General features: G+C 37.5%; 1 protein-coding gene across 2 annotated transcripts in view; it reads left to right on the plus strand.

The window, feature by feature from the left end:
* The window catches only part of AFG1L (AFG1 like ATPase), a 196,036-nt gene that overhangs the window by 97,129 nt on the left and 72,763 nt on the right, over positions 1–26,144 (plus strand). For both annotated transcript variants that reach the window (XM_044924365.2, XM_025294689.3), the window contains one exon: positions 25,284–25,366. In XM_044924365.2, the coding sequence (XP_044780300.1) occupies positions 25,284–25,366 (83 nt within the window). The remainder of the gene's footprint in view (positions 1–25,283; positions 25,367–26,144) is intronic.

The following is a 26,144-nucleotide window of genomic DNA, read 5'->3' on the forward strand; positions in this document are numbered from 1 at the left end:
GAAAACTCAAGCCAATTAATAGAACTTTTAAGCTCTTTGTCATAGGCCACCATGGAGGTCTGCAGAGAAGAACTTTAATCCAATAAACATTTCATTTAGATCATGAAAAGAAAGCCTGAGGAGAAGCTCCTGTAAGAGAGGGTGTTACTATGATTCCAGCCATGAAGAGATGTGAGGAATTTGCCAAATTAACCAAGAGGTCCTCATATTTAACGCATAAATGTGTCAAAACTAACAGAATAATTATTTAATTTGCTTGAACTCTATATTGAGAAAACTCTAAAAAGCCATGACTGTTTTCTTCAAAGCCTTCACTGTTGGGCTGGATGGACAGGGCAAAGGGAGGTTGTGAGAAATCCAGATAGCAAATAACACTGGCCGGAGCTGGTCAGAAAAGGGAATAGATAATTAGACGTAATTAGCGTGTATGAATTGTTGTCTCTCTGCCCTTAGCTTGAATAAATTTTGAAGAAAAAACCCTAGTGGTGAAAATCCTTTGATGTAGGAAGAGTCATTGTGGCTTGGCAGCATAAAGGCAGTGTTTTATACTGCTTACATAATGGTGGTGATACAGAAAGAGTGAATGGATTCGCACTCCCCTGTCTGCTTTATAGCTAGGACTTTTGGATTCTCTTGAAACAAAATGCATCACAAGTTTTCAGTTGTTAGTAATGAGGTAGCAGCAGACCTCATCAGTGCTCAGAGGAAGCCATCTTTAGCTTTTGTTTAAATCTTAATCACATTTTTTTTTTTCCTTTCAGGGAAATCTGTTTTCTTGAATCAAAACTTCTTTTCTCTGCTTTGCTTGTGCCTCCAATAAGATAAAGGAATAATGTTCAAGAAAACTTAATAGAAAAGTCAAACAAAAATTATCACATTAAAGACTTATTTTTTTTTTGTTTTTAATTCCATGTATAAAAGATGCTTATTATATTACTTTTTGCCTCATATTGGTAACATTCTAGTGAGGCTGCTTTATAATATGCATGAGAAAACATATAGTGATTTTAGATTGACTTTCAAAAGAATTTACTTTTCAAATTGAAATTACACAAAGTAAAATGATAACTATGTTTCTATTTCACTGTAGTTAAGTTTTTAAATGGAAATCAGTTTGGTTTAAAAATATCACTCAGTAGATGTACCATAAACTTTACTTAACTTGAGGTACTTATTGGAAATCCAGGTTTGGGAATCTGGTTCTGTATGGGTATTCTATATCTACTACTGGAAACACAAGAAATATCCTTGAGAAAGCGTTGCACTTATTTTCAGATTTTCTAAGACCTGAGACAGTAAATCATCTAAAATGTAATAACAATTTATTCAGGTAGTTGAATTATGTTATTTTGACTATCTAAAATATTTTAAAAAATTAGTCCTCAGCAAAAAGAGAAATTAGCTATTTCAGAACTCTAGTGTAAATTATGTATTTGGTGGGGGTGGCTAAAACACTTTACATATTATCTGCAATATCAGAATAGTATCTCTAAGTTTATATTTCTGATTAATTTTTACCCTGTTCCATCAGCTCTTTTGGAATTGTATTTTTTAAAAATTTCCCCTTCAGATACTTCAGTATTCAGATTTCCTTCTAATTAATATCCTTCTTTTAGCATATTTTATTTAAAAGATTTTCTGCAGTAGTTGTCAGTGATCCATTTCTTAATGTGTAATCTATGAATCTATTTTTATAAGTACTGCTTTGCTTTAGTGTATTTTTGTTCTGACATTTTGATTCTGGATAGACTTCTTTCAAGCCACAATGCTCTGAGATGCTTTGGCTACTTAACCCATTTTGCATATTGTGCCATTTGTAGAATAAAGTAGCCTTTTATACTTGAAGTTGATTTGAACTCTGAAAGGCAACACCTGAACATCTCACAAAACTGGATAATTATGGCTGATTGTGTTTTTCAGGTATAGGTCACAGGAAATTCATTTGGGGTAAAGTATGTACAAAGCTAAGAAATATGCAGATTTTCTGTTGTAGGATTGTGTAAAAATTATTTACAGTTAATACTTGCATAAAGGTTAGAAAGGTTGATGAAGTGATATTTAGTTTTGCTTTACTATTCACTGCATGTCAGAATGTAATTATGACTGATTCATGAAACTGTCTTAGAAACGAACCATCTTTATTAAAATGCTGATCAAGATAAGAGCTGACAGTAATAAAGAATAGAACATTTTAGTCTTGTTGCTTTTGAATGATTGCTAATTACCCCAGAGGTCATGTATAGTGCTTGGTAGGATTCATTGACATTATTTCTTTTAAGTCTGCTGTTTCAACAACATCTGAGCATGAAGACGCAAACTGTGTGCATATTGAACAATAGTTTGGCCAAGTTTTTAAGCCTTCAAGATATCCAAGAAATCTTTTTCTGCTATAATAAGTTTAGCTTCTTTCTCAAAATTATAGTATTTCAGGGGTGCTTGGTCCAAAATACTTTATATATTTATTTACTACTGATTGTAGTAACTGATCTATACCTCCCATTTTTAAGTTGGTGTTAAATAGTATATGTAGGTTATTGAGACAATGAATATACAGACAAACACATAAAATTAGTAAGAACAAAATGTAGATTGGCACTTAAATTAGACTTAATAGAAAAGACTTCTTAATGTGTAATTAGAATGTACCCTTAATATCTGTGGTTAGTGTTCAATTTGTTTTTGTGGTTATTAAATGTAAATTTTGTAATTTGTTTCTAAAGACATGTGGAAGTCCTTTTAGTGTATTCCTCAGCCAGTAGTGAATGAATAATAATTGCTGAGTTTCATAGATTATAAAGATATAGCTCATCAACTGAATAAACTCTGGCATAATGTCTAAAATAAATTATTAAAACTCTTAAAACTGAAAGTAGAAGAAACCATGTAGTCATGTCACATATTTACATAGTTTCCATGATATAACAGAAAAAACAATGGATTGAGAAGGCTGTCTGTTGTGAACCTGGCTCTGTCATTGACTTTGGGCAAGTTTCAAGTCCTAAGCTAGCTAGTCTACAGAAGTGTGATTGCCCAAGAAGCTCAAATATTACACCTTTGTAAGATAAAATAGAAGATAACAATATTTAGATTTTGACATGCACTTAATAATGCTTAGTCACTGTTGCAGTGAGGAATATTGTCCTGAGATGAATCTTGCCATCAAGGAAATCGGTCAAATTCTAGTCAAGGAATTAGAAACACCAACAAATAATTATAGGAAAAATATCATGCTACAGTACAAAATGAGTGAAGAATGATTAAATGTATGTTGGGAGATTACAATGTTTATAAAACAACAGTGTATTAAAATAAAGCACAAATTCTAAATAAGTTTTCTACCTCCTATACTGCTGGTAATTTGGGGGGATGAGTGAATGAAATGGAAATTTATGTGAATTTTGAATGGACTCCTTTTAAGTGTCTACAAATTTCAGAAGGTCGATGAAACTGGAGCTTTGTTTTGCCTTTAAAATTAAAATTTTTTTTTGCTTTCTTTGTGTTTTGTTTTTTGTTTTGTGTGTTTGGCCTTTTAATTTCTCTATTTGGATGTATCACTACCATCATTCTTAGTTTAATAATCACGCTTATGATGTGATATTATCTTGCTCTAATTGGAATGAAGCAGAGGCTTTCTTGAGAAAACTGCACAAGGTTTAGAAGGGAGAAGGTGAAAGCAGAGGAGGGAAGCTAAAAATAGTTTCAGTGTATGTGGGAAGTTACCTGGCATGGAACTAAATAAGGTATGAGTAGTGAGAGATGAGAAATACAGAACAGAAAATGTACAGAAACTCTTTTTGAAAGAGGAGAAAGGGAGTTGGAAAGGAATTGTGCTCTTAAATTTTAACTGGAGGTTAAGGAGGGCCTATTTAACTTTGGAATATCCTCACTGTGTGTGGAAGGCAGACTGCAAACACAGGGATATACATGTTAGACATTTTCTAATTTGGGGGTGGTTGTAAATAGGATGATAATTCACACTGTTTAACAACTGGTACAGCATTGACAGACCAGTCAGAACAGGTGCTGGCCTATGAACAGTCCGTCATGCCATACTGGTATGAGCTAGTGAGTACCTGCCTTGCCTGTAAATAAAAGTATGTGTATATGTGTGTACATACAGGGTGTCAGTTTGAAGGAGAAATGTTTATCTTACCGCCTTGTGGTGCAGTGGAGGTAACTGACTCATGCGTAAGGTCACCCAGCTACTGGCAGAGCTGAGTCTAGGTTTCCTGCTTTTTATTGAGAGTTCTTTCTTCCAAACCATGTTGCACTGTGTGTGTGTATGTATGTATTAACATTATATATTCATTATATTTATATATTATAATCTTGCTGTCATTGGGTAGAATTAATTATATTCTCAGTTGCTTTTATCAATAAGGTACTTTTTATCCTTTATAGAAGTGTAATTTACCTTACTAATCTACCTTTGGTTATATGCAATGATAAATTAAATATAGTGATATCTCAATATTGTTTTAGCTAATAGCTTAAAATTTACTCTTCAGATCTTTTATCAGTGATAAGAATAAGCTGAAAGATTGCATTTGTCTTCTTTCCCTTCCTCTTTTCATCTTGAAATAAAAGTGCTAATGAACAGTGAAGTGACAAAAAGTTGAGCAAATACAATGAAGAAAGAGCAGAACCAGAGTTTAGAATATTTATAAATGCTGCCCTGGTTACTGAAAGTCTTAATAATGAACTCTCTGAAAATAGAAATATATTACTGAGGTTTCATTTTTCTTATTATTCTGGAAGTTGTGATTATAGTGTGAATGAATTGTATGCATTATGGACTTTGCATATTTATAGTGCAGTATACTTTGAGATAGAAAAGTTATTTACCTCTGATTATTGTTTAGGAGAAGGAAAAATATTGTGGATAAATTTATTCAATCTGAAAAAATAGAGTTTGCAAAACTTCATATATAGTGGGAAGTTCCTGTTCACCTGGGAATGTATTACACAGTTCCTTTTTGTGGGAGAAAATGAAAGCTTATAGGAGCTGCAGTTTGTGTTTGGTAGCAAGCATTGCTTGTGGCTCAGCTGGTAAAGAGAATCTGCCTGCAATGCAGGAGACCTGGGTTTGATCCCTGGGTTGGGAAGATCCCCTGGAAAAGGGAAAGGCTATCCACTGGACATGGAACAACAGACTGGTTCCAAATAGGAAAAGGAGTACGTCAAGCCTGTATATTGTCACCCTGTTTATTTAACTTATATGCAGAGTACATCATGAGAAACGCTGGACTGGAAGAAACACAAGCTGGAATCAAGATTGCTGGGAGAAATATCAATAACCTCAGATATGCAGATGACACCACCCTTATGGCAGAAAGTGAAGAGGAACTCAAAAGCCTCTTGATGAAAGTGAAAGTGGAGAGTGAAAAAGTTGACTTAAAGCTCAACATTCAGAAAACGAAGATCATGGCATCCGGTCCCATCACTTCATGGGAAATAGATGGGGAAACAGTGGAAACAGTGTCAGACTTTATTTTTTTGGGCTCCAAAATCACTGCAGATGATGACTGCAGCCATGAAATTAAAAGACGCTTACTCCTTGGAAGGAAAGTTATGACCAACCTAGATAGCATATTCAAAAGCAGAGACATTACTTTGCCAACAAAGGTCTGTCTAGTCAAGGCTATGGTTTTTCCAGTGGTCATGTATGGATGTGAGAGTTGGACTGTGAAGAAGGCTGAGCGCTGAAGAATTGATGCTTTTGAACTGTGGTGTTGGAGAAGACTCCTGAGAGTCCCTTGGACTGCAAGGAGATCCAACCAGTCCATTCTGAAGGAGATCAGCCCTGGGATTTCTTTGAAAGGAACGATGCTAAAGCTGAAACTCCAGTACTTTGGCCACCTCGTGCGAAGAGTTGACTCAATGGAAAAGACTCTGATGCTGGAAGGGATTGGGGGCAAGAGGAGAAGGGGATGACAAAGGATGAGATGGCTGGATGGCATCACTGACTCGATGGATATGAGTCTGAGTGAACTCCGGGAGTTGGTGCTGGACAGGGAGTGCTGCGATTCATGGGGTCACAAAGAGTCGGACACGACTGAGCGACTGATCTGATCTGATCCACTCCAGTATTCTGGCCTAGAGAATTCCATGGACTGCATAGTTCATGGTGTTGCAAAGAGCTGGACATGACTGAATGACTTTCACTTCACATGCTTATAAAAAGGATTCTCAAGAGGTATAGGCATCGACTTTTTCTAGTCTGTTGTATATCATTCTATGATTTTCTTTTTTTAACTTCCAGAATGAGAACTCTGGTTTTCTTGGATAAAGTAAATAGTGGGAGAACAATGGAACATTAATTAAAATTCTGTTTGTTATGACAAAGCTGGAAATGTATAATAGCTATGATTTCTGTAAGATAGCTATCAGCTTTTTCCAGGCACCACTATTTGGGCACAATACATGGAATTCTGTAAAATCTTTCCTTTTATACAATTTCATGAAAGATAAGTGAATGTATTAAGTTAAAAAATCCAAACATCAGTTTAGCGTGTGTGTGTGTGTATATATATATATATATATACACACACACTACATATTGAAATCTCCCCCTTCACTACTCTCTCCCCATTTTCTCCCACCTTCCACCCTGACCTCAATACTACTTTCCTCCCCAGGAGTAACCACTCTTAAAAATGGAATGTGGAGAATTGACATCAGCACCAAGGCTAAATAAGAGACCTTGTGTTCATGTTCCCCCCTCCACCGCCAATAATTTGGCATCCATCCACAGACAAAAGTAACTTTGTGAGATTCAGCACCATACACCAAGGGACCTGGGAAGATACTGCCCACGCATCTGTCAGGAAACACATATATAGACCTCGGTCTTTGCTGTGGACCCCACAGTGGCCATGAACCAGCTCCGGCCATCCTGACCGTGTTCTGGGAGCCCCTGGACACATTATATTAAACAGTCGCCCAAGGACAAGGGAGAGCTTTTGTGGATGTCCAGATTTTTAGTGGAGAAGTTCCAGCACGCTGTTGGAACAAAAACAAATAAGACTTTGGATTCATTGGAGAGGGTAAGAGAAATACTTTGACTTTTTATCCACATCACTCTCCCGCAGGCAGCACAGCTTGGGGCCAGAAGAGATGATCTTGGATGTGAGCTGTGTGCCTGGAGCATGGGAAGAGGCTGAGAGAGCAGCAGATAGGATTCTAGGAAGGAGGATCCTACTAACTGCTTCATGGACGCCTTTAAGAAGCTTGCCTGCCAGCTATGGGGGACACCTTGCCCACACATCCCCCTCACATGGCTCTAGTCACCCCCAGCCGAGGGGGTGCCTCCTCTCATCCTACCCTCCAGCTCTGAGACTGGTGCCCTGTGAGTGCCCCTAATGGTCCTAGTGAGAGAGAGCTTTGGCAGATGGTTTGTGAGCATGTTCAGAAAATCAGCCTGAAAATGTGGGCCAGGGAGAGACCACCAATTTGGGCTTTAGTCTTATCTTTGGAAAAACAGAAAGGAGGCTGTCAGCACTAGGCTTGGTGTGTTACAGGATCCAGAGAGGGCATACACGCTTAAGAATTCTTCCCCAAGAGGGAGCAAGAATCATCAAGTAGTGAGTGAAGTGAAAGTTGCTCAGTCATTTCTGACTCTTTGCAACCTCAAGGACTGTATACAGTCTATGGAATTCTCCAGGCCAGAATACTGGAGTGGGCACCCTTTCCCTTCTACAGTGGATCTTCCCAACCCAGGGATAGAACCCAGGTCTCCTGCATTGCGGGTGGATTCTTCACCAGCTGAGCCACAGGGAAATCCAAGAATACTGGAGTGTGTAGCCTATCCCTTCGCCAGCAGATCTTCCTGACCCAGGAATCGAATCAGGGTCTTCTGTGTTGCAGGCTAATTCTTTACCAACTGAGCTATCAGGGAAGCCCAGTAGCCTTAGAAGATCTGAGAAAGCCTCGACATCTCTACTAGGGCTGATGGAAGATATTTCTGTCTTTAAAGCAATTAGTAAAGACTAGAGGAGATGACTGGAGAAGGCGATGGCACCCCACTCCAGTACTCTTGCCTGGAAAATCCCATGGACGGAGGAGCCTGGTAGGCTGCAGTCCATGGGGTCGCTAAGAGTTGGACACGACTGAGTGACTTCACTTTGACTTTTCACTTTCATGCATTGGAGGAGGAAATGGCAACCCACTCCAGTGTTCTTGCCTGGAGAATCCCAGGAACGGGGGAGCCTGGTGGGCTGCTGTCTCTGGGGTCACACAGAGTTGGACACGACTGAAGTGACTTAGCAGCAGCAGCAGCAGAGGAGATGACTGGTCCACTGGAGAAGGGATAGGCTACCCTCTCCAGTATTCTTGGGTGGCCCTTGTGGCTCAGCTGGTAAAGAATCTGCCTGCAATGCAGGAGACCTGGGTTCCATCCCTGGGTTGGGAAGATCCCCTGGAGAAGGTAAAGGGTACCCACTCCGGTATTTTGGCCTAGAGAATTCTATGGACTCTATAGTCCGTGGGGTCACAAAGAGTCAGACACGACTGAGCATCAGTGAGGCTAAGAGGAGACGACTGCTACTTAAAATGTGAAGACAGCACAAAACATCAGGGAACATAAAAAGTCAAGGAAGTGTGACACCAAAGGATCACAGAAATCATCCAATAACTGACCCCAAAGATATGGAGGTATGAGATTTACCCCGTAAAGAATTTAAAATAGTTGTTTTAAGGAAATTCAGCAGCTATAAGAAAACACACACAAAGATAATTCAACAAAATCACGAAAAAAATGCATAAAGTGAAAAGTTTAACAAAGAGATAAAAATCATAGAAAAGAATCAAGCAGAAATTGTGAAACTGAAGAATACAATGAATGAAATAAAAGAACATGCAATAGAGAACATTCAGTATTACAGCTGATCAAGGAGAAGAAAGAATCAGTGAGATTGAAGACAGGAACTTTAAAATTATTCAGTTGGAGGAGAATAAAGAAAAGAAAGACTACATAATCTATGAGATACCTTCAGAAGAATCTGTGAATTACTGGGGTTCCAGAAGAAGAAGAGAGAGAAATGGAGTAGAAAGTTTATTTAAAGAAATAATGACTAAGAACTTCCCAATTCTGGGGAGAGATTTATATATCCAGATTCATGAAGCTTCTAGGTCATCAAACAATCTCAACTTAAAGAATCCTCTCCAAGACACCTTATAATAAAACGGTCAAAAATCAGAGAGGATCTTAAAAGCTGCAAAAGAAAAGAAACTTGTGTCTTATTAGGGGAACCTCTGTAAGACTATTAGCAGGTTTTTCAGCGGAAACCTTACAGGCCAGGAGAGAGTGGGATGTGTTTTATTTCAAAGTGCTGAAATTAAAACTGGCCAACCAAGAGTTATCCTTTTGAAATACAGTGTAGATAGCAACTTTTCCTGGCAACCAGAAGCTGAGGTAGTACATTACTGCTAGAACTGCCTGACAAGAAATGCTCTCCAAACAAGAGCGTTGTTCAAAGTGAAACGAAAGGACAATAGTTAGTAACATGAAACATATGAAAATAAACAACACACTGGTAGAGATAAGTACATAGTCAAATTCAGGATACCCTAATACTGTAAGATGGTGTGTTAGCCATTTAGCTCTAGCATAAAGGTTAAATGGAAAGAGTATTAAAAATAACTACAGCAACAATAATTTGTTAATGGACATAAAATATAAAATAGGTGAATTGTGACATCAAAAACAAAAGATGGATAGTAAAAGGGTAGAGTTTTTGCATGTGATTGAAGTTAAGTTATCTATGTAAAATAGGCTGCTGTATGCATAATATGTTTTATGTAAGCCTCATGGTAACCACAAAACAAAAACCTAGAGTAGGTTCACAGACAATAAAGAGAAGGGAGTTATAGCATACCACTAAGGAAAATCATCTGTTTGCAAAGGAAGGCAGCTAGAGAGGAAGGAGGGGAAAAGTCACTATAAAACTTAACAAGATGGCAGTAATAAGTCCTCTTCTATCATTAATTACTCTAAATGTAAATAGATTAACTCTCCAGTCAAAAGGTATAGGGTAGCTGGATAGATTGGAAAAAAAAAAAAGACCAAACTATATGCTGCCTACATGAGACTCACTTGAGCTTTAAGGACACATGGGCTCAAGGTGAAGGGATGGAAAAAGATATTCAGTACAAGTGGAAACCAAGAGTAGGGATAGCTATACATATATCAAAGTAGACTTTAAATAAAAAAGCTTCAATAAGAGGCAAAGAAAATCATTATAATGATAAAAGGATCAATTCATCCCAAGATATAACCATCATAAATACATATGCATGCAGTACTGGAGCAACTAAGTATATTAAGCAAATACTAACAGATCTGAAGGGAAAACTAGGCAAGTGGTACACCGTTAATAGGATACTTCTAAAAATGGGCAGAAGAACTGAATAGACATTTTTCCAAAGAAGATATACAAATGGCCAACAAGTATCTGAAAAGATGCTCAAAATCAATAATCACATCAGGGCAATGGAAATCAAAATGACAGTGATATATCACCTCTCATCCATTAAAACAGCTGCTCTCAAACGGATAAGAGATAAATGTTGAGAATGTGGAGAAAAGGGAATCCTCACGTACTGCCAATGGGGCTGTGAATTGTTGCAGCCACTATGGAAAACAGTATGGAAGTTGCTCAGAAAATTAAGAATAGAGCTGGTATATTATCCAGCAGTCCCACTTCTGGGTATTTATTCAGAGGAAATGAAATCATTTTCTCAGGAGATGCTTGCATCCTCATGTTCCTTGCAGCATTTTTCATAGTAGTGAAAATGTAGAAGCAACGTAAGTTTCAATCAGTGGGTGAATGGATAAAAATGCTGTCTCTCTGTCTCTCTCTCTTTCTCTCTCTCTCTCTCACACACACACACAGGGGAATATTTTTCAGCCATGAGAAAGAAGGAAGTCCTGCCATTTGTGACAAAATAGATGAACCTTGAGGACATTATGCTAAGTGAAATAAATCAGAGAAGTGAAAGACAGGTACTAGATGATATCACTTATGTGTGGAATCTAAAAAATCTGAACTGTTGGAAACAGAATAGATGGTGTTTTCCAGGGGTTTGAAGATGGGGGAAATGAGGAAATGTTGGTTAAAAGGTTCTAAGTTTTCAGTTATGAGATGATTACATGTACAGTATAGTGATTATGGTTAAGGATATTGTATTATATACTGGAAAGTTGCTAAGAGAGTAAGTAGATTCTTACCACAAAAAAAAGGATAATTATATAGTGTGATGGAGGTGTTAACCAATGCTACTGTGGTAATTTTTGCAATATACCAAGTATATCAGTTATACAACTTAAACTTATATGTCAATTATATGTTGTATGTCAATTATATCACTTTAAGCAGGAAAAAGTTTAGTGTATCTTTTCAAGCATTTATGCATCTATATATCTCTCTATATATTACCTAAATATACAATTTTGTTTTGTTGTAAATCAATGGGGTTACAATAGTTACGTCTTAATCTGACTTGTGCTTTTATCCATTGTAAATATCCTGGAGATCTTTTGATCCCAAATATGACTCTATCTTATTCTTTAAACGGCTGCTTTGTAGTTCACATTATGGCTGCACTGTCATTTTTATAACTAATCTGCTATTTTTGTATACTTAGGTTTATTTTAGTTATTTGCTTTTCAGATAGTGCTTAAAAAACCTGTTTACAAATGTTTAATCACATGACTCAGTGTTTCTGTAGGTTAGACTCCTATAAATGGAACTTCTGGATCAAAGGTTCTATGCAATTAAAGCTTTGTTAGATTTTGCCAAATTACTCTTTACTTGTGTATTAGCTAACCCTGAAAATTAGATGGTGAAATTGAATTTACTGTGTTCTTGCCTGGAGAATCCCAGGGACGGGGGAGCCTGGTGGGCTGCCGTCTGTGGGGTCGCACAGAGTCGGACACGACTGAAGCGACTTAGCAGCAGCAGCAGCAGCAGCAGCAACATGCCATATTTTTATGAAGCCACAGTAACCCTTGTGCAACACAGTAGATTATAAATAAATGACAAGAAATCATGCGGAGTTGCTGACTTTCAGGCTTGAAACAAATCTGTTTCTATTATCTCAGTCATTGTAGGGAAACTTCCAGGTTCTTATGTACAATATGATATAGCTGAACAGAATCTCTAAAAATCTGCCCTGTGTCATTTTTGTGTGAAGTTAGGTTGGATGTAGATAAGCAGATCTGTTCATTGTAACATCGCTGCTTCTCCAGATAACCATCAAGACTAGAGGCCTTACTCAGTTAGCATATGAACAACAAAAGTAGGACTTTTCCCCAGCAGGCTAACAGAGTACCACAACTTCCCCAGTAAGCCTACGGGAACTTTCACTTGCTTTGTATATCCAAGCAAGAGCCCTGATTGCTTGAACATACCCTAAGGTGTCAGTATGGCAAAGTAGTTAAGAACATGAACACTGCAACCAAAATGCTTGGGTTGAATCCTACCACTTTTATGCTCTTTGACACTGGGCAAGTTTCGTAACTTCTCTGTGCTTTATTTCTTTATTCCTCTGTAAAATGAGAAGAAGAAGAAGAATGCCTACTTTTTAGAGTGGTAGGCACTAATAATAATATTAATAATTAAATACAGAGAGTTTAGAATGGATCCTGGCACTTTGCTCTTTGATAATGTTGATGATATAGGCCCACTTATTTACATGTCAAATTCTTTTACTGAGTTTATGGCAGTTCTATTGAGATATTTTAAAAATATGAACAGAATCTTCATCTGTAGTTTATAGAAGAGACTCATCATTAAAGGTTAGTTTGTACTTTCCTTTTCTACCCATAATAGAGAGGAGATCATCACCAACATTGGACTCCAGTCCAACTTTGTAGGGCCTGTGAGTACATGCAGCAAGTTAAGCAGGCAGTCCCTACTCTTGGAGTTTACCTTCCAAGACAGACAACATTGGTGTAGATGATCAAGTAAAGGTCACAAAAATAGTGGACCATGAGTTGGCCAGACACTTTAAACATAGAAGATGTCCTATATAACGGAAATTTACTGTATTACAACCCATTAAAGTATAGAATTTAGTAGAGGGTACATATATCTCACACAGTTTTGGACTAAATACTTAGAGGAAATCATAATAGAATCATACAGTGTGGACCTCCAGAAGAGCGATTAAGAAATTTATACTGGGCAGAGGTAATTACTGTGGGACAGGGATGGAGGAGTTGGGGAACAAAAGTTAATCCTGTAAATTGTATAAAGTGAAAGAAAACTGATCCTGTGGCTACTGCTTAAGAAACCAGTGTGACATGCTGGGAAGACCTGATATGGTGGGTAGACCATGGATTTGGGAGCAAGAATAACCTGAGCAAATCATGGCTCAGCTATCTGCAGACTCTGTGCCCTCTCTGGAGCTCTTTAAATTCTAAGGAAAACTGTTTTCCCTTCCAGCTGTAGCTGCAGAAAAGGTAAGATTTGTAGCTCAGCTTAGAAACAGGTGTATTCAGGGGTGCTTTTTCATTTCAGCCCTGACGTTTTTTTAAATTTCATAATTTTTTTTCCTTTTTTACTCTTAAAAAATGCTTTCCTGTGTACTTATTAATGGAATAAGAATATTAGTGATTGTATTGATTAAGGCTACCATAACAAAGTACCACAGCCTGGATGGCTCAAACCACAGAAATGTATTTTCTCATAGTTCTGGAGGCTAGAAGTCCAAGATCAAGGTATTGACGGGGATGATTTCCTCTGAGGTTTCTCTCCTTGACTTGAAGACGGCTGTCTTCTTTCTCTGTCTTCTCATGGTCCTTCCTTTGTGCATACACAGGTCTGTGTCCTAATTTCCTCCTCTTATAAGGACACCAGTCATACTGAATTGGGACCCACCATAAACACTTCACTTTTTTTCCCACTTGTCACAACAAACACTTCACTTTAATGCAGTCACCTTTCAAAGTCTTTCATCTCTTGCATAGTCACATTCTGAGCAACAGATTAGGACTTTAACATATGAATTTGCAGGGGGCACAGTTTAACCCATGACAGTGATTTAAGAAAAAATAACCTCCCTCATAAATTTCCTTAACTGTAAAATGGGCATATAAAAATGATTACCTTGTTCTATGTATGATTTTTGTAAGGATTATAATGAGATAAATTCAAGTCAGTTTCCTGGCACAACTGAGTCATATAATAGGTACTTTGCAGGTGTTAAATGTCTTCCTTTCCTGCTTTTTGACAGGGGAAAGAAATTTTGAAATTGCTGGATAAAAAGGAGAGATACAGATCTTACTTGCTGAAGTGATAGGGTGTGGGTGGGTGTGTTTTTTTTAACTTTTTATTTTATATTGGGGCGTAGCTGATTAACAGTGTTGTGATAGTTTCAGATGAATGGCAAAGGGACTCAGCCGTACATATACTGTACACATTCTCTTCCATATCCCCTTCTGTTCAGGCTGCCGCATGACATTGAGCAGAGTTCCATGTGCCACACAGTAGGTCCTTATTGGTTATCAATTTTAAATATAGCAGTGTGGACATGTCCATCCCAAATTCCCTAACTATCCCTTCCCCCTGGCAGCCATGAGTTTATTTTCTAAGTCCTTGAATCTCTTTCTGTTTTGTGTATAAGTTCATTTGTTCATTGTTTCATATTCTGTATATAAGTGATATCATATGATACTGGTCTTTCTCTATCTGACTTCCTTCACTCAGTATGACAATCACTGGGTCCATCCATGTTACTGCAGATAGCATTATTTCATTCTTTTTAATGGTTAAGTAATATTGCATCATATATATACCAGTGTTTCCTACATTGCAGGTGGATTCTTTACCCACTGAGCCATCGTCAGGGAAGCCCAAGTATATGTATCACATCCTCTTTATCCATTCATCTGTCAGTGGACATTTAGGTTGCTTCCATGTTGGTTGTTGTAAACAGTGCTGCAGTGAGCATTAGGGTGCACATAACCTTTCAGATCATGGTTTTCTCCAGACATACCCCCAGGAGTAGGATTGCAGGGTCATACGGTAGCTCTACTTTTAGTTTTTTTAAGGAACCTCTATACTGTTTTTCAGAGTGGGTGTACCAGCTTATATTCCCGAGTAGGAGGGTTCCCTTCTCTCCAGGGTGTGGATGTTTTAAGTGTCAGAGAAACACTGGATAGCCAGGGTAGGAGGGGTGGGGCAGTGGAAAAAAAAGTTTTTATTTATTTTGGAGCATGAAATGATCAAGAGCAAAGGAGCTGAGGTGACTTGAGATAGGCTCTGGGGCTGGGGTCTACTCCAGAACTCAAAAAGCCCAGAGAAGATCTTAGACCTGAACTGAGAGAACTTCAGCAATAACATTAAGAATTGTAGACTGAAAGGGATCATGATTCAATTCCTTATTTTATGGAGGAGAAAGCTGACATTCAGAGAGATTAAGTGACAGGCTAAAATCACAGAGCTAAGCAATTGGTGGAAGACTAAATCTGAAAAATTATGCCTGTGATGGGAAGGAGAAGGATATAATAACTTGAGGAAAACATCTGAATTCTACCAGACTGTCAGTGCTAAAGCTATATCTTATTCATTATTGTATTTCCAGTAACCAGGGATATGCCCAGTGTTTAGTATTCAATGATAATTAACTTGATTCAAAATAAATACTGAATTTGCAGGGGACTTGTTAAACTATGGGTAGGTGTACATTTTTGTAAGTAAAATAATGCAGTATATTTATGAAATATATGGACCATCTATAGTATAATCCTAAAAATCATACACAAAAAATTACTTCAATAAGTGAGTTTCTAAAACTGCTGAATCTAAGGACACTATTCAAAAACTGATTGTATTTCTTTTACAGTAGTAAATACATAAATTCCCATACACTACTATAGGGAGTATAGGTTGCACAATCACCTTGGAAAACTGGCAGTATCCTCTAAAGCTGAGTATACTCTTACCCAAACAATAGAATGGGAAAGACTAGAGATCTCTTCAAGAAAATTAGAGTTGCCAAGGGAACATTTCATGCAAAGATGGGCTCGATAAAGGACAGAAATGGTATGGACCTAACAGAAGCAGAAGATATTAAGAAGAGGTGGCAAGAATACACAGAAGAACTATACAAAAAAGATCTTCATGACCCAGATAACCACAATGGTGTAATCACTTACCTAGAGCCAGACATCCTGGAATGCAAAGTCAAAGGGGGCCTTATGAAGCATCACTACGAACAAAGCTAGTGGAGGTGATAGAATTCCACTTGAGCTATTTCAAATCCTAAAAGAGGATGCTGTGAAAGTGCCGCATCCAACATGTCAACAAATTTGGAAAACTCAGCAGTGGCCGCAGGACTGGAAAAGGTCAGTTTTCATTCCAATCCCAAAGAAAGGCAGCCAAAGAATGTTCAAACTACCACACAATTGCACTCATCTCACACGCTAGCAAAGTAATGCTCAAAATTCTCCCAGCCAGGCTTCAATAGTACATGATCTATGAACTTCCAGATGTTCAAGCTAGTTTTAGAAAAGGCAGAGGAACCAGAGATCAAATTGCCAACATCCATTGGATCATCGAAAAAGCAGGAGAGTTCCAGAAAAACATCTACTTCTGCTTTATCAACTACACCAAAGCCTTTGACTGTGTGGATCACAGAAAACTGGAAAATTCTTCAAGAGATGGGAATACCAAATCACCTGACCTGCCTCTTGAGAAATCTGTGTGGAGGTCAGGAAGCAACGGTTAAAACTGGACATGAAACAATGGACTGGTTCCAAGTTGGGAAAGGAGTACATCAAGGCTGTATATTGTCACCCTGCTTATTTAACTTATATGCAGAGTACATCATGTGAAATGCCGGGCCGAATGAAGCACAAACTGGAATAAAGATTGCCTGGAGAAATATCAGTAACCTCAGATATGCAGATGACACCACCCTTATGGCAGAAAGCAAAGAAGAACTAAAGAGCCTCTTGATGAAAGTGAAAGAGGAGAGTGAAAAAGTTGGCTTAAAGCTCAACGTTCAGAAAACGAAGATCATGGCATCTGGTCCCATCACTTCATGGGAAATAGATGGGGAAACAGTGAAAACAGTGTCAGACTTTATTTTTCTGGGCTCCAAAATCACTGCAGATGGTGACTGCAGCCATGAAATTGAAAGATGCTTGCTTCTTGGAAGAACAGCTATGACCCACCTAGACAGCATATTAAAAAGCAGAGATGTTACTTTGCCAACAAAGGTCCATCTAGTCAAAGCTATGGTTTTTCCAGTAGTCATGTATGGATGTGAGAGTTGGACCATAAAGAAAGGTGAGTGCTGAAGAAATGATGCTTTTGAACTGTGGTGTTGGAGAAGACTCTTGAGAGTCCCTTGGACTGCAAGGAGATCCAACCAGTCCATCCTAAAGGAAATCAGTCCTGAGTATTCATTGGAAGGACTGATACTGAAGCTGAAACTCCAATACTTTGGCCACCTGATGCGAAGAACTGACTCATTTGAAAAGACCCTAATCCTGGGAAAGATTGAAGGCAGGAGGAGAAGGGGATGACAGAGGATAAGATAGTTGGATGGCATTACCAACATGATGGACATGAGTTTGAGTAAGCTCTGGGAGTTGGTGATGGACAGGGAGGTCTGGCATGCTGCAGTCCAAGGGGTTGCAAAGAGTCAGACACAGCTGAGCGACTGAACTGAATTGAACTGATGATCAAGTAGTTAACTCTTTGGGTAGTATATATCCATCAAGAGCATGTATGCATATGTACTAAAAATTATGTGCAGGAATGTTTGTGGCTGCATTATTTGAAAGAGCTAGTAACTAGAAACAGCCCAAATGTCCATCAACAGTAGAATGAATCAGTAAATCATGGCATATTCACATTGTGGGTATGATACAACAATCGATAAACTACAACTACACAAAACATATGGATGAATAAATCTTGTAAACCATAAAATAGCCCAGTCACAAAAGAATGCATATTGAATACTGTATAATTTCACTTTTATATAAAGCTCCAGAAACAGGCAAAATTCTATGATGCTAGAATCAGGATACTGGTTACATTTGGAAAGGTGAAAAAGGATACTAGGGGCCTCAGAAGTGCTAATACTGTTCTGATTCTTGATTGAGCTGGATGCTTATTTTTAGATTTTTATATATTTGTTATACTTAAATTACAAAACGCTTAAAAGTGTATAGACGTTTGTGTGTTGAATTTTTATATATCATTGCTTAAGCTTTGAAATGGTAGCACATAAGTATTTTAAATGAGATTGAGGCAGCTATCTTAGAATGTATAGCTGCTTCAGGATATATATTTAGATGTATAGCTGCCTAAAAACATAAATAAAATTTGAAAAGACATCCCCACCCAGTCTCCCACCCTTTTTTTGGTTCAGCGTGTTTTTTGTACTCTTACTTATCATTTATTTATGGAATTGTATTTTTAGTAAACAGAATAGTAGGGTATGCAGTATAGCTTTCCAGTATTTAAATATAATAGTTATTTCTCTCATAGAACTTTTAAGGTATCAAAAAGGATTAAGCTTAGAAGTGTGTATAATATGATCCCAATTTCTCTTTCTATCATCATCTCTATGTGTAAAGGAAAAACTTGAAGGATATAAGCTATACACATACTTTTTTCTGAGAAGGTGATAAACTTTCTATTTTTATATGTTTGATATTTTAAGTTTTTGAAATAAGCATGGGTCACTTTTTGGTTTGAAAAGTGTAAACTTTTTAAGAATTAAGCAAAAAGATAAATCTTAGTTATTACAGTACTTTATATTGTAGAACTAGAAAAAGTCTCAACCTTTTTTCCTTTTATACTTTCTTATTAAAACTGTGTAAAACTTATCAGTTGAATACTATCAAGAAAAATGCCTTTTTACTTTACAATATTTTTCATCTTTAAATTCCCAATTAATGTAATTATTTAGATAAGCATAAAACTTTGATTTATGTGGTTGGTTTTTTTTTTTTTTCCTATTTTCCAAATTTTCTAGAATAAGCAATAGTACTTTTATAATAAAAGAGTATTTAACAAACAGAAATCTTTATTATTTCAATTTTTGCTTACAAGGTTAATATATTGTACCTTTAAAGGATTTTTATCCACAATATTTATTGTTCTTTTGTTCCAACCGGGAAGGGAAAAGCCAGACTGGAAGCTGTAAGAAGTTATTTTTGTGAGATGCTATTTTTCTAACTGTATTATCCAGAATTGCTAAATATACACACAATAGATCTTGAAGAAAATGTAAACTCTGGAATACAACCCTTTTTGTTGTATATTTTCCTTTCCAGAGTCAAGGCCTTTGACTCATGAGTATGCTCCCAAGGTGTTAACCTCCCTCCTTTTCCTCCTTGAATTTCCTAATTGCATAATTGTATTTGTCCTCTGTATACATAAATATACAAACCATCTTAAAATAAATTCAGTTTGATGGCTGATTAGTTTTATGCATTTGAATTGGTTGGTGATAAGAGGTCACAGGTCTTGTAAATATCCTTGGGAATTAGGAGATTGCTTAGAGATCATACCCTTTTGACTAGATTCATCGTCAACTTGGAAATAGCTTAGTTTTCACCCCCCTCCACTCTCCTGCAAAGTGGTCTGAAGACTCTAACTTAAGTGAATGAAATCAGAAATTTAGAGGTTTATTTTTCTTTAAAAATATAAACTGTGTGTTAGTATTTTTCAGACAATTAAGAGCTAATATCTACGGGCTTTGGTTATAGTTCTTAAGCTGCTGATTAGGTATTCCTTGGTGGTGATTAGTGAATGTACAAATGCAATCATTTGGTAGGGCTTAATCACTCATATAAGAGAGAAGTTAGTTACCCAGAAGGAAAAATTGAAACTTATGTATAACTTTCATTAGCCTTATTTTTTTAATAGCAAAAAAAAAAAAAACCCAACCAGTATTTGACTAAATTAGGAATATTGAGTAATATAAGATAAATTGTTATTTAAAAGAAATAGAGAACCTGGGGGGATACACTTATATGAAGATACTGGTCCACTGTGTAGTATATTGTCTGTAGTACAGGTAGATTATGAATAGCTGACCCTTATCAAGCCAGGACAGATTTCCCTCATAGAGACAGAGAGAAAGAAGTGTACCTGAACAAGTGCATCTCCTTCCTTCTTTGTTTTGGGTAGTTGTACAAACCCAGTACATAAACCCCAAATTATAGCAGGTTTACTACATTACTCAGATTGAGAAGAAGAGAAATGTATGGCTATACCTTGTTTTTTTTTTTTACAGGTCATCTGAGGCAAGGGGAAAGTGAAATGCATGTATTTAGGCAATGCTGTATTTCTTTCTGGTGAGATGGATTAAGGGCATGAGTCCTGAGGGTGGTTTAGAACCACTTGGAATGATGAGCTAGGGATGTGTGGGTGGCTGCTTACACCAAGCATTGCACGGTGCTGTGACTGTTAGGTTCAGAGGTAATTCTTCAAACGCGTAGTTAAAAAGCTTAGCTTTGTAGGCTCTCTAAAGGCCTGGCCTTTTATTGGGAATTATTCTAACCTGATTCACTTCAGTTCAGTTCAGTTGCTCAGTTGTGTCTGACTCTTTGTGACCCCATGGACTGCAGCATGCCAGGCTTCCCTGTCCATCACCAACTCCTGGAGCTTGCTCAAACTCATGTCCATCGAGTTGGTGATGCCATCCAACCATCTCATCCTCTGTCGTCCCCTGCTTCTCTTGCCTTCAATCTTTCCCAGCATTAGGGTCTTTTCCAATGAGTCATTTCTTCAAATCAGGGGGCCAGAGTATTGGAGCTTCAGCTTCAGCATCTGTCCTTCCAATGAATATTCAGGGTTGATTTCCTTTAGGATTGACTGGTTTGATTTTGCAGTCCAAGGGACTCTCAAGAGTCTTCTCCAACACCACAGTTCAAAAGCATCAATTCTTCGGCACTCATCTTTCTTTATGGTCCAGCTCTCACATCCATACATGACTCCTGGAAAAACCATAGCTTTGACTAGACGGACCTTTGTTGGCAAAGTAATATCTTTGCTTTTTAATATGCTGTCTAGGTTGGTCATAGCTTTTCTTCCAAGGAGCAAGCATCTTTTAATTTCATGGCTGCAGTCACCATCTGCAGTGATTTTGGAACCTAAGAAAATAAAGTCTGTCATTGTTTCCATTGTTTACTCAGCTATTTGCCATGAACTGATAGGATCAGATGCCATGATTTTAGTTTTTTGAATGTTGAATTTTAAGCCAACTTTTTCACTCTCCTCTTTTATTTTCATCAAGAGGCTCTTCAGTTCCTCTTCGCTTTCTGCCATAAGGGTGGTATCATTTGCATATCTGAGGTTATTGATACTTCTCCTGGCAATCTTGATTATAGCTTGTGCTTCATCCAGCCTGGCATTTCACATGATGTACTCTGCATATAAGTTAAATAAGCAGGGTGATAATATGCAGCCTTGACATACTCCTTTCCCTATTTGGAACAGTCAGTTGTTCCATGTCTGGTTCTAACTGTTGCTTCTTGTCCTGCATACAGATTTCTCAGGAGGCAGGTCAGGTGATCTGGTATTCCCATCTCTTGAAGAATTTTCCACAGTTTGTTGTGATCCACACAGTCAAAGGCTTTGGTGTAGTGAAAAAAGCAGAAGTAGATGTTTTTCTGGAACTCTCTTGCATTTTCTATGAGTCAGCAGATGTTGGCAATTTGATCTCTGGTTCCTCTGCCTTTTCTAAATCCAGCTTGAACATCTGGAAGTTCATGGTTCACATACTATTGCAGCCTGGCTTGGATAATTTTGAGCATTACTTTGCTAGTGTGTGAGATGAGTGCAATTGTGTGGTAGTTTGAACATTCTTTGGCATTGCCTTTCTTTGGGATGGGAATGAAAACTGACCTTTTCCAGTCCGTGGCCACTGCTGAGTTTTCCAAATTTGCTGGCATGTTGGGTGCAGCACTTTCACAGCATCTTCTTTTAGGATTTGAAATAGCTCAAGTGGAATTCTATCACCTCCACTAGCTTTGTTCGTAGTGATGCTTCATAAGGCCCCCTTTGACTTCGCATTCCAGGATGTCTGGCTCTAGGTGAGTGATCACACCATCGTGGTTATCTGGGTCATTAAGTTCTTTTTTGTATAGTTCTTCTGTGTGTTCTTGCCACCTCTTCTTAATATCTTCTGCTTCTGTTAGGTCTATACTGTTTCTGTCCTTTATTGTATCCATCTTTGCATGAAATGTTCCCTTGGCATCTCTAATTTTCTTGAAATGATCTCTAGTATTCCCCATTCTACTGTTTTCCTCTATTTCTTTGCATTGATCACTTAGGAAAGTTTCTTTTCTCTCCTTACTTTTCAAAGGAACTCTGCATTCAGATGGGTGTATCTTTTCCTTTTCTCCTTTTCGTTTTGTTTCTCTTCTTTTCTCAGCTATTTGTAAGGCCTCCTCAGACAACCATTTTGCTTTTTTGCATTTCCTTTTATTGGGGATGGTCTTAATCACTGCCTCCTATACAATGTCATGCACCTCTAACCATATTCTTCAGGCACTCTCTCTATCAGATCTGATCCCTTGAATCTGTTTGTCACTTCCACTGTATAATAGTTAGGCATTTGATTTAGGTCATACCTGAATGGTTTCTTCATTTGAAGTATGAATTTTGCAATAAGGAGTTCATGATTTGAGCCATGGTCAGCTCCAGGTCTTGTTTTTGCATACTGTATAGAGCTTCTCCATCTTTGGCTGCAAAGAATATCATCTATCTGATTTCAGTATTGACCATCTGGTGATGTCCATGTGTAGAGTCATCTCTTGTGTTGTTGGAAGAGAGTGTTTATGACCAATGTGTTCTCTTGGCAAAACTCTGTTAGCCTTGGCCCTGCTTCATTTTGTACTCTAAGGCCAAACTTGCCTGTTATTCCTTGACTCCCTACTTTTGCATTCCAGTCCCCTATAATGAAAAGGACATCTTTTTTTTGGTGTTAGTTGTAGAAGGTCTTGCATGGAATCATTCAACTTCAGCTTCTTCAGCATTAGTTGTTGGGGCATAGACTTGGATTACTATGATATTGAATGGTTTACCCTGGAAATGAACAGAGATAAGATCATTCTGTCATTTTTGAGATTGCACCCAAGTACTGCATTTCGGAATTTTTTGTTGACTTTGAGGGCTACTCCATTTCTTCTAAGGGATTCTTGCCCACAAAAGTAGGTATAATGGTCATCTGAATTAAATCTGCCCATACCAGTCCATTTTAGTTCACTGATTCTTAAAATGTTGATGTTCACTCTTACCATCTCCTGTTTGACCATTTCTAGTTTACCTTGATTCAATTTACCTTGAATCAAGGTAAACTTGATTCACAATTGCTATATATAAAAACCAAAATGCCATAGCTTTTGACCCATTCAGGCCAGATATCAGGGCCTTCTCTCCGAGGGTGACCAACTATCCCAGTGTGCCCATGACTTTTGTGGTGTTAGCACTGAAAATGTTGCTTCAAGAAAAAAAACCCTCAATCTTGGGGAAACTTCTCAGTCTCAGATGGATGGCTGATCAGCCTAACTTACTTCCCTGAGCCCCTTAGCTGCTGTCCCATGGGAGGAGGGGAAATGCATTCTCACTGCCACTGTGTACAGTCTGCTCCCTGTAGTGCAGACGATGAGCAGAGCTTGCAGAGCAGTACTTTCTAGGATGTAATTTCAGGGAGCAGGAATGTTGCTACCTCCCAAGTGTGCCCAGATGGTGCTCTTCTGACTTACCTATTGCTGCATAACAAATGACTGCAAAATTTAGAGGCTTAAAATAATATTTTATTATCCTCCTGATTTATGTGTTTCTTGGATTTGAGAAAAGCTCAGATGACAATTCTGGCCCCCTCACTGCGTTAGCAGCTACAACTGGAACAGCTGGGGACTGGTCAGATACCTCTTGTCTTCATGTCATCTGAAAGCCTCTCTGTATAGGCTAAACTTCAAGCTCTCCTAGTTGCCTCTAGGCAGGTGGCGCTTACTTGACAGTTTAGGATGCCAGAGCAAGTGTTCCGGCCAACAAGTAGGAAGCTGCCTCAGATGTCACATCAGGTATTATTGCACAGCATCATTTTCACCATAGCCACAGGATTCAGGTGAGGTACATAGACTTCTTGATGATTAGAAGGTCTGTTGGGATGAAGATATTACTGCAACCATCTTTGTAAAATATAATCTGGCAAAATTACCTTAGTGGTTAGAAGATCTGTTGGGATGGAGACATTATTGCACCTATCTTTGGAAAATCTGCCACAGTTACCTTAGCTTCCAAATGCAGTTTTTCATTAGTAAAAGTAGTGAAGTTGTCAAAATATTATTTTTCCTCCTCAATTTTTGTAATGCAATTTTTATTTTAAATGAAAACAAAAAGGTCAGACAGTAAATGTTTCTTGAATTATTCTGAAAACCCTTTACCATGTTCTACTAGAATGATTAAATATATATATATATATGTGTGTGTGTGTGTGTGTGTGTGTGTGTGTATTACATGTATGTATGTGTGTGACTCTCTCACTCTTTATATATATATATATATATATATATTCCAGAAAAGTCAACTGACCTGTATAGGTGTAGCAAAAGTTCATTTGCTTCCATAGTAAGAATTTTAGGGTGTGTATGTGATGTATGGCAGTTTCCATACACGCATGCACCCCAGAGCTAGAAAGGAAAGAGTGATTGTGAGGAGACAACGACAGTAGGGGCTTAGGATCACTTCAGGTTGAAGAAGGGGTCCACAGCAGGCTAGAACTCCGAAGACATGGGTGGCTGGAGAGGGAGCTTAGGGACAAGGGCAGTGACTGTCATTTAGAAGTGAAGGGCAGGTATGCGTGTAACATCCCTTTGGTATCATCATTCAGTCTGAAATGTGGCTACTAATTTTGTGATGCAGCTTTCTTAGACTGACTCCCATTGTGATGCTTAAGATCTGTGAGTCATTCTTTCTGATAGCCTCTAGCTTCTCACTTCAGAGTAATGGAAATTGGAATTTTAAAAAATCCAATGCAGTTATTTGGGGAATTTTTGACAGTGCAGTTTTAGCAAAGTTTCAGGAAAGCATGCTACAAATGTGAATTTTATTAAACTGATATTTTTTGGTTTGATATGTGTTTTATATTGCAACATTTATGATTCTTACATGAGTTCTGTTGTTTTATTCTAAACATTATTTTATTGAGGAAAATTTCAAAAATTAAAAAAAAAATGGGATAGCAGAAAGATTATAATTCTAAGCAACCATTTGTTTAAAAAGATATTTTATCTGTTTGAATTGTAGGAATATTGTAATACAGTCCAGCTAGATTCTGGGATAGATTATCGGAAAAGGGAACTTCCTGCTGCAGGAAAACTCTACTACCTGTAAGTTTTTTTTGTTTTGTTTTTTTTTAATTTTAATGTTCTTAAGTTTAATATCTAATAATTTATCAGGAAAAGATGAGAAAAATAAGCAGGGTAATTATTAGAACATGAAAGGTTAATTCTGAAGCCTGTGATTTTTCAAATACAAAATGTTGTAATGTTAACTTCTTTAAACTGTGTTTTTTGCCATCCACATTTGCATGATTTATAATGTGTGATTGGAGGAAACCCTAATTAGTTTTTTAGGGAGGAGTGATGACAGATGGTTAGAAAGTAATGAGTATCCTCTTATAAGAAACTCTAGTATTAAGAGAATATCTTTATTGTGCTAAAGTAATTAATTATTTGTGGACATCTTCTGACAAATGTGTCATTTCTGTTCCCTGAAAATTGTGTTTTATTTTGTCAGACAATCTGTTTGTATTTATCTCTGTTGATTGACTTCCATACATAACTATGTAAAATATATATACACAAGTACAACTGGATATATATATTTTGTCTTCTAGAAGCTCATTCTCCCAACTAGGAGCAATTTATAATAATAGATGTAGTCAGCTTGTGTAGTTAATGCTGAAAACAAATATAGTTTGTTTTAAAATGTCACTTGTGAGAACCTGAAAAGGAAAAAGTTGCTTTACCAATGCAGAGTGTTTAGCATATGCTGGTAATGTTGGACACATAGTGGGTTCTCAGTAAATAGATCTGTCTTAAGGGCTAATTGTGATTTAACTCAAAGGCATGTTTCTGCTAATTTAAATTTTGATGACTACGTGCA

This window comes from Bubalus bubalis, chromosome 10 (genome assembly GCF_019923935.1).
Source record: "Bubalus bubalis isolate 160015118507 breed Murrah chromosome 10, NDDB_SH_1, whole genome shotgun sequence".
Taxonomy (NCBI): Eukaryota; Metazoa; Chordata; class Mammalia; order Artiodactyla; family Bovidae; genus Bubalus; species Bubalus bubalis.